The sequence below is a fragment of the Setaria italica genome, chromosome VIII (assembly GCF_000263155.2).
Source record: "Setaria italica strain Yugu1 chromosome VIII, Setaria_italica_v2.0, whole genome shotgun sequence".
NCBI classification, from domain to species: Eukaryota; Viridiplantae; Streptophyta; class Magnoliopsida; order Poales; family Poaceae; genus Setaria; species Setaria italica.
This window is the reverse complement of record NC_028457.1, coordinates 36,865,503-36,877,962: the sequence shown is the minus strand read 5'-3', so window position 1 is coordinate 36,877,962 and position 12,460 is coordinate 36,865,503. Positions and strand designations below refer to the sequence as shown.

The 12,460-nt window shown below is 44.8% G+C and overlaps 2 protein-coding genes across 3 annotated transcripts; both read left to right on the top strand.

Moving 5' to 3' along the window:
- Nucleotides 1–467: 467 nt before the first annotated feature.
- LOC101786151 (kinesin-like protein KIN-14O) lies at nucleotides 468–4,468 on the top strand. Of its 2 annotated transcripts, XM_012848600.3 has the most exons (12): nucleotides 468–1,071; nucleotides 1,144–1,159; nucleotides 1,374–1,586; nucleotides 1,687–1,770; nucleotides 1,852–2,013; nucleotides 2,082–2,188; nucleotides 2,297–2,484; nucleotides 2,576–2,740; nucleotides 2,841–3,047; nucleotides 3,184–3,221; nucleotides 3,330–3,457; nucleotides 3,542–4,468. In XM_012848600.3, the coding sequence occupies exons 3-12, from the start codon at nucleotides 1,472–1,474 to the stop codon at nucleotides 4,163–4,165; spliced, it is 1,818 nt and encodes a 605-aa protein (XP_012704054.1). In that variant the 5' UTR covers nucleotides 468–1,071; nucleotides 1,144–1,159; nucleotides 1,374–1,471; the 3' UTR covers nucleotides 4,166–4,468. The 2 variants fall into 2 exon arrangements, with proteins under 2 accessions (XP_012704054.1, XP_004979863.1); XM_004979806.4 differs by lacking the exon at nucleotides 1,144–1,159.
- A 2,884-nt stretch (nucleotides 4,469–7,352) lies between these two features.
- On the top strand, nucleotides 7,353–11,829 carry LOC101785745 (sodium/hydrogen exchanger 2). Its single transcript, XM_004979805.2, has 13 exons — nucleotides 7,353–7,868; nucleotides 7,965–8,083; nucleotides 8,599–8,696; nucleotides 8,776–8,835; nucleotides 8,917–9,158; nucleotides 9,231–9,277; nucleotides 9,364–9,430; nucleotides 9,531–9,631; nucleotides 9,756–9,863; nucleotides 9,953–10,091; nucleotides 10,174–10,236; nucleotides 11,019–11,102; nucleotides 11,232–11,829. Exons 1-13 carry the CDS (start codon nucleotides 7,698–7,700, stop codon nucleotides 11,574–11,576), a joined length of 1,644 nt encoding a protein of 547 aa, XP_004979862.1. The 5' UTR covers nucleotides 7,353–7,697; the 3' UTR covers nucleotides 11,577–11,829.
- The last annotated feature ends 631 nt before the right edge of the window (nucleotides 11,830–12,460 follow it).

Sequence of the window (12,460 nt, the reverse complement as noted above, 5' to 3'; positions counted from 1 at the left end):
ACCTGGAAAGAGAAAGACCAAAGATACTGCAGCAAAAAGCCATAAAGTGGCAATGTGCTGCATCATGAAAAGCAAGAACCGAGCTATGATGCCTCATGCCTGGTCTCAATTCTCAATACCACAATGGACCCTGTTTCCAATAATCCAATTGGAAAATATAGTGCAGTGCTTTTCCACCTCAGCCTCTCAAGACAAAACGCAACAAATTACCAACCTGCTCCCAGCACATCAGCAGTTACCTGTATCCTTTCTTCAGCCAAACAACCTGTAAATCTGTTACACTGGCACTGCTGTCGAAAAACGAAGCATAAATCCGGCAGACAACACAGGAAATGCTGGTGAAGAGAATTTGACAAAAGCTGGGAGACACACTGCCCACCACAAACGATCCGGCCCCCACCCCCTTTGCGCTCCCCCTCGTTTTCTACGAGTGGTGGGGGCTGCAGGCTCCCTGATCCCCACCACGCCTCTTCTCTGGATCTTCTAAATCCAGGCAACCTCCACGCCACCTAACTGTTTTCCTAATACTAGTTCTTACCTGGACTGGGACTGCCATTACCATGCAGTGCCTACCTATTCTAATGCGCCAGATGCTCACTTCCTCTCTCTGATCCCTGAACTTCCCCTTCCTTTGATGATTTCCCTTGTGTGATATTGCAAAGATTTCTTTCGAGGCTTTCCAGTGTGGTGTGTATCACTTTTCTTGGTGAATAGCTTTGCTTGCACCATTGCAGGCACTACATGTGGCTGGAGCCTTAGGATTCTTCTTCATCCTCTTCGTTTTCAACTGTCAGCTCTGAGCTTTTGGACTTTAGTAATTGCTGCCACTCCCACAGCCCAACTTTCGGCATCCAGATCCAAGAAAGATCAGGAGCAAAAGTCTTGGGGCTGCAATAATCATTAGGAGCTAGCTGCATTGCAGAGATTCTCTGCTTGGCTGTTGGCTCACTACTTCAATTCTCCTCCTTCTGTGTTATCTCACTCCTTCAGCCCTCCTCCTTCATAGCTGTTCTTGCTCTAGCATTGGATCAAGTCACGAACAAGATCAGGAAGAAGGAGATTCTTCTCAAGGTACCAATGCAAAATTCTCTTGTTCATGTTTCTTCCACTTCAATGGAATCCTCTTCTTGGTGCTTCCTGTAGGCGCAATAATCGCAAGGTATTGGGGAAGTTCCCTAGTGTTCTTGCCTGTAAAGATTCCATTTCAAGCACCCGACTTGCTGTCTTCCAGCCGTGCAGAAGTGCAGGCTAATCATGGAAAAGTGAAGGAATAGATTCCTTCTGCTGTCATCCTGTGTCCATTCTTTCCTTGCTCTGAGCCGTTTCAGATTCCATCTACACAGTTATGCTGATAACAGGTATCTTTTTTCCAGTTCCATTGGGAGAAAAAAGCAGATGAAGCTGTGCAATAGGCTTCTTCTCTGACCAGTGATCAGCTTGTCTGAAGAAGAACAGCTCTTGTTTCCATTGCATGGAGAAAGAAGACATGGGAGGCCATGTGATGGTGCCATTGGAGAGTTTGAGCTTGGAGCTCCCGAATGGGGAAATCTTAGTGGGCTACGACAAGGACATCTCAGCTCTGCAAGGTTGGAGCAGCATCAGTTTACATCCTGTGAGTTACCTGTCAAGTGATGGTGACTTTGCATCGAGACCTGATGGAGTTATCTCAATTCCATGTTGTTTCAGAGGAGATTTCAACTCTGCGATCAAGGCAGCGACATCTTGACCGGAGAAGAAGAGAGGCACTCGACAAGCTCATTGACCTGAAAGGTACGGTCTTCAATTCTAGCTAGCAGTTTTTAGTGCTTGAATTTCCGAGGATCTGAGCTTCAGTGCTTGGCCAAAATTCAGGAAGTATTAGGGTCTTCTGCCGGGTACGGCCATTGGTCCAAACGAGCAACTTGAAGACCAAATCACTGGTTACTGTCGAACATGAGAAGATTGCAGTCAAGTCAGTGGGGATCAAGAAAGAATTCAGTGTTGATAGGGTTTTTGATCAGGAGTCAACACAGGGTAATCTTTCACTTACTTCTCAATTTTTCTTTTCGGCAGTATGATTCATTTCAGAGTGTTCCATGCAGAGGATGTTTTTCAAGAAGTAAAACCAATCCTCAGATCTGCACTTGACGGGCACAATGTCTGCATTCTCGCTTTTGGCCAGACTGGGACAGGAAAAACCTACACAATGGTTGGTTGGTGCTTGTTCTGAATAGATTTGAGCTAAATTTATGGCAAATATGTGTTCCACTCACCTTTCCCAAAAAGTTCTGATAAATGAAGGTCTAACTGATTGCAGGAAGGGACTGATGGTAAGCTCGGTATTGTTCCTCGAGCTATTCAAGAACTGTTTTCTCATGCTTCAGAAGACAGTTCATCCACATACTCTCTCTCCATAAGCATGCTTGAGGTCTACTTGGGGAGTCTCAGGGACTTGTTGGCACCAAGGCAGCCTCTCTTCAGGCCAACGGAATGTAGCACAGCATGGTAAGACTATCTATTCACATTTAAATTATGAAGAAAGACTACCAATTCTCAATCTGTTAATGTTGACGTTCAATTTCTTTCGACTCTACAGTAATCTCAGCATAATGGCAACTAAAAGTGGTGCTGTGGAAGTTGAGGGCCTGAAGGATGTCTCAATACCGGACCTGAAGAAAGCCAACCAGTGGTACTGCAGAGGAAGGCGTGCCCGATCAACATCCTGGACAAATGTCAATGACGTCTCGAGCCGGTCGCACTGGTGGGTTGGCAATCTGTTTCAACCACCAACTTTTAATTACAGCTGTATGGTAAATTGAACAGTACCCAATTTCATGTGCCTTAGCTCTGTCTATGTGTAGTTTGACAAGGATTACCATAAGGAGGCAGGGAGTCACTGAAGAAGTCAGCAAGCTCTGGCTCATCGATCTTGGAGGCAGCGAGCGGTTGCTTAAGACTGGTGCATCTGGGTTGACAATGGATGAGGGAAAGGCCATAAACCTCTCCCTATCAGCACTTGGAGATGTCATTGCTGCACTTAGAAGAAAGAGAAGTCATGTTCCTTACAGGTAACAGCTGAATTATTCAGTTAACTCACCATATAAATTATTAACAGTGTGTTAGGGGAAAAAATCTAATATTTCAATTACATTACAGTTACTAATCAGTGATTCTGTTCATATTTGCCTTTTATGACCCCTGCAGAAACAGCAAGCTTACCCAGATTCTCAGTGATTCACTTGGTATGGGAACATCTTTTTAGATCAGTTTGGATCTTCTTTTGTTGAAAAACAATATAACCCTGCCAACAAGATAATCTGACATTACTCTATTGAATATCTAAATAACAGGCGATCGTTCAAAAGTTCTAATGGTTGTGCACATCAGCCCTTCTGAGGATGATGTTGGCGAGACAGTCTGTTCCCTGAGCTTTGCAAAACGAGCCAGATCAATAGAATCAAATAGAGACATTCCAGAAGTAAGTATACAAATGGAACTAGCAATTTTACCACCTTTGCAAAAGTTTCATTATGTTAAAAGATTGTGCCTTTCCGTGATGTAGGATCTGAAAATGCTTAAGCAGAAGCGGCTCGCAGAGCTTGACAACGAAGTACGTGATGCAGAGGAAGAGCTTAAGCATCTCAATGAACAAATAAGGATAGCAGAGATCTCACTTGAAGAGAAGAAGAAGCTCAATTCATCTGTTTGTCAGGCTCTCAGTGATGAGAAGGGGTCACCAAGAAGCACTCTAGTGGTAAGTCACATTGATGCCACAGAGAGCCCACACCCAACCGAGAAGGCAAAGATCAGGGTTTCTCATGGTCCAGTACCTCATTTCATGTCACCGACAGTGTGTAGCCGGCAAAGACATAGCGCGGGAAGCCATTCTGTCAGTAAACCGAGGCTGACAAAGTCAGTGAATAGATATCCAGCTGAGCTGAGCGGGAGCCAGTCATTCAGCTACTCAAGCTGCAAGAATGCAGCAAAGGCTAGGTCAGTGGCATTCTCATCTAGTGTGTCTAAGATGAAATGCTTGCCAGTGAAATCTGATCAGATCAACATAAGCAGCAACAGCATTGACTCGACAGCCGCATCAGCACCACGGCGGGGGGAAAGCTTTGGCTCCCGGCCAGTTCAAAGAGTACCCCTACATCAGCACAGGAGACGGATGTCTAGCCTAATCTAGCCTTACATAAATACCAATTGGAAAGTTCTAATTTTAACTTACTTATTTAGTGGTGAAAAGATTCGGAAAGTTGTTTGTGGTTTTGTGGGTGTTTGATGGTATGCTTGTTAAGTTCATAGTTCTTGGCTGTTGTAACTATTGGAGGCCCTTCGTCTGTTGTTTTTGGTTTGACATGGAAGGGCATTAGGGCAAAAGGATCTGAGGGATATGGTAAATGGAAATGGAATTGTAATTGGTACTAATGTTTTTGCTTGTGAAGTCTTTGATGTTTTTGAAAAGTAAAATCCTACAGCATAATAACTATAATGTTCTGATTTTACTTTTGTGGTTTTTGTCCACAAAAAAGTGTATTTCTTTGTACCACAATTCAAACATTGAAGCAGATAAAGTTAGAATTACCGTTTGGAAAATAGTATTCAACTAGGTAATTGTGTCGATAGCTAAAAAGCATTGCAGTAAACTAGGCGAGGCACTTCCAAAATTCTTTCTAGGAAGAATCATTTCAGAAGTTCATATGCATGCTTGACTTTTTTGTTGCTACAATGATACGACTTATCATGTCTAAAGTCTAAACATATACAGCCTACTGGAAACATACGTGCTGAGAAATTGTTAAGCAACAAGTTATAGTTCAACAGTGGTTATTGGTTGGAATGAATATTTAACAATGATGCAACTATGCAAGATCAAAATGTAGGTGTTTATTTCACAAGTAAACTAATGAGTCAATAAAATAGACGGTCAACCACCGTGCATGATCCAATGAAGAAGGCATTCAATGTAGTTACAGCTTGCCCGTGTGGATTGGAGCATAAGGACCACAGCTTGTCCCTACTTGCTTACTTGATCCAGTAGATTACTCGCATATTAACAGGACAAGTAACATTCAGTGGCATAAAAACAAAAGAACATGCTGTTTGAAGTAGGATCGAGACTGTTACCTGTAAACGCGGTTTGTGCCTTCTGTAGTCTGCTTGGGCTACCAAAATTACCAACCCTTCAGTTAAGCATCTAATCATGGTCCCCTCTCATGACCTTGCTATCCTTTTGCATTAGCAGAAGAAATAAATTGCCTACGTTCCATGGTAATGTTCTGATCTCGTTGCACTTCAGAACTGCAGCCAGGAAACCAAGCAATCAGCGAATGAGTGCTATACTGAACTTTGAACGGTTTTCTTTCTTTATTTTTAATAGTACTCCACTGAACTGTACATTGTTTTTTTTATGAAACAGGCTGCAGTGGCAAGGGAAAAGAAAGGAAAAGAGTGAACTCGAGTTCCAATGGGGAATCTCACTGAAAATATCCTAACACACAGGGATGTATTATAGTGGAAATCCCAGAGGAATCTTTTTATTTAAACACGTGAAAAAGCCAAGTAGCAGACAGTGCCTCGTTGCTCTTTGCACCAGGTCACCACACTGACAAGTCATCCAGGAGTCCATGACCAATGGCAATTCTGATGACTTGCAGCAACAATCCCATGTTCCAGCTCTTCTGGCCTTGTTTACTTCCCAAGTTGGGAGTTGCAAAATTGGCAATTTACCATAAATGCGACACTGTAGCGTTTCGTTTGTATTTGTGAATTATTATCCAAATATTGACTAATTAGGCTTAAAAGATTCGTCTCGCAAAGTACAACAAAACTGTGCAATTAGTTTTTGATTTCGTCTACATTTAGTACTCCATGCATATACCGCAAGTTTGATGTGATGGGGAATCTTCTTTTTGCATAGTGTCAAAGTTGGGAGTTTGGAGGGAAGTAAACAAGGCCGAAAAATGGGCACTTGAAAGAAAGTTTCCCAAGTTCCAGGTGCTGCTATAACATTCTGAACATTCAGAAAACTAAGCAGCTGAAGGACACTACCTCAAAACACTAGAGCTTTAAATAAATCCTAGCCTGAATATTGTGCGAGCCGGAGTCAGTACTCATTACTCAACTGGTTTTTACAATGGTTCTTCTTATGGAATGTGGAATATAATACTTAGGGAAACTAAAGGAAAGGATGGTGTAACAGTAATAATAATAATACTGTAATTGCCCCAGACAGACCCAATCATCTGGCCCATCAGTATCATCTTCAGAGTCTCTAAAGAAAATCACGTAGCATCTTCAGAGCCAGCCGCAGATCCTAGGCAGTCCCTTGATCCTACTGCAAGCTGCGTGACCTGACCTCTCGCTGTACCCCGTGCGCTCTCCCAAATCCAATCCAGATCATGACACACCACAACATCAGCAAGAGGCAACCCCTTTCATGGAGGAGAACAGAGCTGAGCTCATACTCAGGGAATAAGCACAGCCACAATAAGGGGTGTTTGGATCCTTGAGCTGAAGCTTAGTCCGTGTCACATAAAAAAGCTAATTAGAAAGATTAAATATAAGTTTAATTATAAAACTAATTACACAAATAGAGGCTAATTCACAATACGAATCTATTAACCCTAGCAAATGGTTACAGCACATTGTCAAATCATGGACTAATTAGATTTAATAGATTCGTCTCGTGAATTAGACTCCATCTATGCAATGAGTTTTGTACCTAAACATTTAACAGGAACCGAAAATAACCGAAGGAAGCAACGGGACTAAAGAAAACAAGATCGCGACGCGATGTCTCGGGATCGGACACCCCACATCAGGGTGCCCATGCGCCCATCCATCGCTGCCTGCGCCACGTTCTCGTATCGTTTTATCAAAGACCGCGTGGTAACCAAGGAAGGATCATCGCGGGGAGGCAAGATTGGAAGAGTTCGGCAGGATCCGGAGCGCCTCACCTGCAATCCGGGCGAAAATTATTATCCCCAATTCCACCGGCTCCGACCCTGGTCTCCGCCTCCTCCGGCTCCGGCGATCGCCGCCGGCGAGGGAATCCGGATAGCGCCCGCACTCCCACCGCCACCTGGGTCCCTCTCGAAGAGGCCAGTACTAGCCACTGACGCGTGGGGCCTCAGCTCACCAAGTGGGTGACACTCGGGCCTCTGGGGCCCACCTGAACCGACCGTCCAAGAAACGACCCGCTGGCCGGTGGGACCCGCCGGTCGCGGCACGCGCGGGCACGGGACCACGTGTCCCCCCCTCCCGCGCGGCGGCGGCAACGGCCTCCGTCCCAGTGGCAGGTGGGACACCCCCTGCCGCGCCCTTAGCTTCGAAACAGAAAAAAAAACCAATAAAATATAACCGGAAAATAGCCAAATCCAGTTCGAATCAAATCTCCGCCTCACCCCCCTCCTCCTCCGGCCTCTCGCCGTGGCGCGCCACCCGCCACCCACCCCGCCGATAAACCCTCCCACGAATCCTCGGCGAGCCAGCCCCGCCGAGATTGCCGCCGCTCCCCCCGCCGGTTGGGCTTTTTTTTTTTTGGACGGTTGCGTGCGTGCGAGTGGGCGGGCGGCGGTGTTCCTTGGAAGCGAAGGCAAGCGAGGGGGGGGAGTCGAATCGAGTGCTTAGGGCGGGAGTGCAGGGAGAGGAGGTAAACTGAAGCGCTAGGGTTGGTTGTTGGGGTGATTGGTGGAGCTGTGGGGGGAGAGGTCGGGATGATGGGGCTCGGGGCCGGGGCGGGGATGGCGCTGGGCGACCCGCCGGCGGACTACGGCTCCATCGCGGCGGTGGGGCTGTTCGTGGCGCTCATGTGCGTCTGCATCGTCGTCGGACACCTCCTCGAGGAGAACCGCTGGATGAACGAGTCCATCACCGCCCTCTTCATCGTGAGCACCCAACCCCCTCGTTTGTCTGTGTGTTGAGTCAGTTGTTTGTTGGAATTCGAAGGTGATTGATTATGATTATGCTTGTGGGTTGTGCAGGGGCTGGGGACTGGCGCCGTGATCCTGTTCGCATCGAGCGGGAAGCACTCGCGCGTGCTGGTGTTCAGCGAGGATCTCTTCTTCATATACCTGCTGCCACCGATCATATTTAATGCAGGGTATGGTGTTTATGCAAGCGATTGCTACGCGCTGCAATTGTTTTATGTCGTTACTTGGTAGTTTTCCTCTGTGCCCATAAACGAAAATAAGATAGAAAGAGCACAGCAATTAATAAGAAGTTGAGTTGGGAGACATACTGGTGGTTGAGGAAACTGTGGTACAATTGTAAGAACTGTGTCCCCTTTCCCCCTTTTAATTAAGATAGCAGCAGACATCAGATGCTTTTGCATGACGCATATAATCATCATTACATCTATATTTGGTTCTTTATATTGCTATTTTAGGACCTGTTTGGATAAAGGATGTTTTTTGGAGGTTGCTTCAAGTAATAAAATCTCAAAAAGATTTACTCAATTAAACACTTCAATAGCAAAAACAACTGTGGTGTTTAAATAATTCTGCAATTATGTCAATGAATATTTGGCGCTAAGAGCCTTGGTGATGCATCATATATTGTTTACTGACCTAGGTGGTGTGTAACTCATAATTGTCCTTTTTTCATTCCATAATTCAGGTTCCAAGTGAAGAAGAAACAGTTCTTCCGAAACTTCATTACTATTACGCTGTTTGGTGCAGTTGGGACCTTGATCTCTTTCACTGTAATATCCCTTGGTAAGGGTTTATTCCTACATTGTTTTTTTTTGTGATGTATATCTGTTTCTGGTTGCTTTATTCACATGTTTGATCACAGGTGCCCTAGGACTAATATCAAGGCTTAATATTGGTGCACTTGAGCTTGGAGACTATCTCGGTGAGTCTTTTACCCAAAGTATAAGCATGTCTCTGCTTTTATGCAGTTCTTGCTTTCTGACTCCTGTCTGTGAATTTTCAGCACTTGGGGCAATATTCTCGGCAACAGACTCTGTATGCACCTTGCAGGTGTTAAGTCAGGATGAGACACCCTTCTTGTACAGCTTGGTGTTTGGTGAAGGTGTTGTCAATGATGCAACATCAGTTGTGCTATTCAATGCTATCCAGAACTTCGATCTTGGGAATATCAATACTGCTAAATTACTAAAATTTATTGGCAGCTTCCTTTATTTGTTCAGCAGCAGCACCATTCTTGGAGTAGCTGTAAGTTGTTTCCTGCTCATGCCTATAGCTTTGTTGAAACTTTCTTTTTACTGAAGTTTGTTATGACTGCAGGCTGGACTTCTCAGTGCTTATATCATCAAGAAGCTGTACTTTGGCAGGTTTGTACTTGGCACAACAGATGTTTGCTTACGTGAAATTGATGATACTGCCACAACTTATTCCTCTGATTTGACATGCACCCCAGGCACTCGACAGATCGTGAAGTTTCAATTATGATGCTAATGGCTTATTTATCATACATGCTAGCTGAAGTGAGCTCCCTGTACTATCGACCCAATTTGCTTATGTTTTTATTAAAAAAACAGCTAAATGCAGCCATAATTGTTATTCATTGGTTGCTTTGTCTGTCAGTTGCTTGATTTGAGTGGAATCCTCACGGTGTTCTTTTGTGGTATTGTAATGTCACACTATACCTGGCATAATGTAACAGAAAGTTCCAGGGTCACGACCAAGTAAGTAGCTTCATGGTTTCCCTCTGTGGATATTTGTGTTTGATTATGCATCTAACTTTGATGGTTCCAAACTTGTATTGTTCACTATGGTTATGCTTTTACTAATATTTTTTATGGACAACAGGCATGCCTTTGCGACGTTATCATTTATCGCTGAGACTTTTCTATTTCTCTATGTTGGCATGGATGCATTGGATATAGAGAAGTGGAAGATTGTCGGTCAAACTTATAGGCATGTCCCCCTCCCCCCTCGCTCCCTCCCTCCCAATTGCTCAAATGGAATATTTTTCTGAATCTTGTCATATTTTCTGCCGTGTGCAGCCCAGTAAAGTCTATTGCTTTGAGCTCCACCATTTTAGCCTTGGTCCTGGTGTCAAGAGCTGCTTTTGTTTTCCCGCTATCCTTTCTATCAAATTTGACCAAGAAAACTCCAGAAGGAAAGATATCTTTTAAGCAGCAAGTGAGTATTTGAGCAAAATTATAGACTTCTTTTGTCCTCTTGAAACAGTTGTTATGTTCCTCACATGATATTGGTTGTTCAGGTAATTGTTTGGTGGGCGGGTCTCATGAGAGGTGCTGTGTCCATTGCGTTAGCTTACAATAAGGTAAATTTTTTTGTGTTTGATATGTCTGATTTGAGCTGGCATGGTAATGCACGACTGCTTTGGTGCAGTTTTGAAGTGTTATCACTCTTGATTTGGTATTGCAATTGAAAAACATACCATTTATTAGAGCAATATTAGGCTGTACAATTGTGATTGGTTGGCTCAACTTGGACTCTACCAAAAAACCAAACGTTGCATTAATGCAAGGCATGTCTTCTCTTAGAAAAAAAATACTCAGATCGTTGAGCTAGTGTTCTTTCAGAAAACTGACAAGGACAGCATGGCTGGTTTGCCTAAGTATCGTGTTCATACTGAAACTTCTATTTCATTGACTAGTATATTTTCGCAAAAGTTAGAACTTGAGAACAATCAAATATAGTCGCTATTTGCCATTGATTAACATCAGCAAAATAGATTTTTTTATATAATCATTTGCGAACTAAAACATGCAAGCATATCTTAGACTTTTGTTATGTCCATAAAATTTACACATGGTTAAGTAGAGCACTTTGTATCTCTCATTGTTCTTCTGAAGGATTATTCTTTCTCCGGTAACTATGTAAATATGTAATATATATTGAGCTCCAATTTGTTCCCATGTCATGTGGGCGTTTCAGAGAAGACACATCCAGGTTTCTTGTTTGTAAATTAAATTGTTCTCTGAGAGATTGGTTTTCTTTTCTTCTTTTGTTTATATTCCTGATAAAAAGTCTGGGACTTTTAAGGGTTCATTTATCTGCCATTCATGCGTTGATCTAACCAGTGGTTTTTCTAATTTGTAGTTCACAAGATCAGGCCATACTCAGCAACCTAGCAACGCGATTATGATCACCAGCACAATCATTGTTGTTCTTTTCAGCACATTTGTAAGTTCTTTCTCAAACTCCAATGCCCACAGGTTACTGCAATGTAGACAAGTACTAAACATAAGAACATGAACAGTAGAAAATTTTACTCTTAATCTGATTCTGAACAATTATTTTCTGATCACGCAGGTCTTTGGGCTACTGACCAAGCCGCTGATCAGGCTCTTGATTCCACCAAGGCACCTATCCAGGGAACCAAGCGCTCTTTCCGAACCATCCAGCCCAAAGTCCTTCCTTGAGCATCTGGCCGCCAACAGCCCTGGTCACCCAGATCTTGAGAACGGCATAAGCCTCCGCCGACCGGCAAGCCTCCGCCTGCTCCTGGTGAGCCCAACACGGTCGGTCCACCATTACTGGCGCAAGTTCGACGACGGCTTCATGCGGCCGGTGTTCGGCGGCCGAGGCTTCGTCCCCTTCGTCCCTGGCTCGCCAACCGAGAGCAGCGTGCCACTACTTGCTGGAAACGAGAACTGAAACCGACACGGCAAGAGGATGAGATTCAGCAAAAGTTTTGTAAATTAGCTTCGTTTAGTATGATTGGTGTAAATCTGAGGTGGTAGATTTACTTGGTAGCTGGTACACGCTGATGTATAGGCTAGTTGCCTGACCTCATGGCTGTACATATCATTATCTTGCTGTTCAGCGCACACGCTTAATTAATCTGTATTTATATAATACGTAATAGCCTCCCCAGCTTAGCTAAAAATCATGCCGAATCTTTTTGTGAGTCCTAGTGTGTTTGATTGAGTTGTGACTTTTGCAAAAGTAGATGTAGGCTGTGGGAAAAACTGTTGTAGGAGCTGTTTGTTGAAACAGCTGTGCTTTTTGGAAACACTTACGAGCGAGCCCACGTATCATTTATAGTCCACCCCACTGAACTTTCTTCCTCTCTCACTGAGAAGCGGACTCAACTCGTCAGTATCTTCTTCTTCCTCCCGGCACACAAGAGGGAGGAAAGGAGCCGTACGTGGCTCCGATGGCCGTCGGTGAGGCCTTCCTGGCAGCTGCGGCCAGAGGAGCTGACACCCTCGCTGCAACCGCCGCAACAGGAAGACGGCTGAAGGAGCTTGATGAAGGTTGAGCGTCGCAACCGTGAGGCTGAGCTCCTTGCCCTCGCGCACCTCCACCCCGTCTCCACCCTCGACCCCTCCTCCTTCCTCCTCTCCTACCTGCCACGCCACCGTCGCATTTGTAGCCCACCACGCTCCCCCTCGCTCCTCCAGATGTGGCACGAGCTCGAGAGGGGGCGCTGCCGCCGGGGGAGGAGGAGGGGCGCCGCTGTCGGGAGAGGAGGATGAGTGGTATCGGGCAGGGGAGAGTCAGCGAGTAAGGGAGACGGGAAAGAAAGAAGCCAACCA

Bases quoted from the DNA above. Each gene is read 5' to 3' on its own strand.
- LOC101786151 (XM_004979806.4), top strand. From the start codon at position 1,472: ATGGAGAAAGAAGACATGGGAGGCCATGTGATGGTGCCATTGGAGAGT. The intron at 3,222-3,329 runs GTATGGGAACAT...TCTAAATAACAG, and splicing joins GATTCTCAGTGATTCACTTG to GCGATCGTTCAAAAGTTCTA. The intron at 3,458-3,541 runs GTAAGTATACAA...TCCGTGATGTAG, and splicing joins CAAATAGAGACATTCCAGAA to GATCTGAAAATGCTTAAGCA.
- LOC101785745 (XM_004979805.2), top strand. From the start codon at position 7,698: ATGATGGGGCTCGGGGCCGGGGCGGGGATGGCGCTGGGCGACCCGCCG. The intron at 8,836-8,916 runs GTGAGTCTTTTA...GTGAATTTTCAG, and splicing joins TGAGCTTGGAGACTATCTCG to CACTTGGGGCAATATTCTCG. The intron at 9,632-9,755 runs GTAAGTAGCTTC...TATGGACAACAG, and splicing joins AGTTCCAGGGTCACGACCAA to GCATGCCTTTGCGACGTTAT.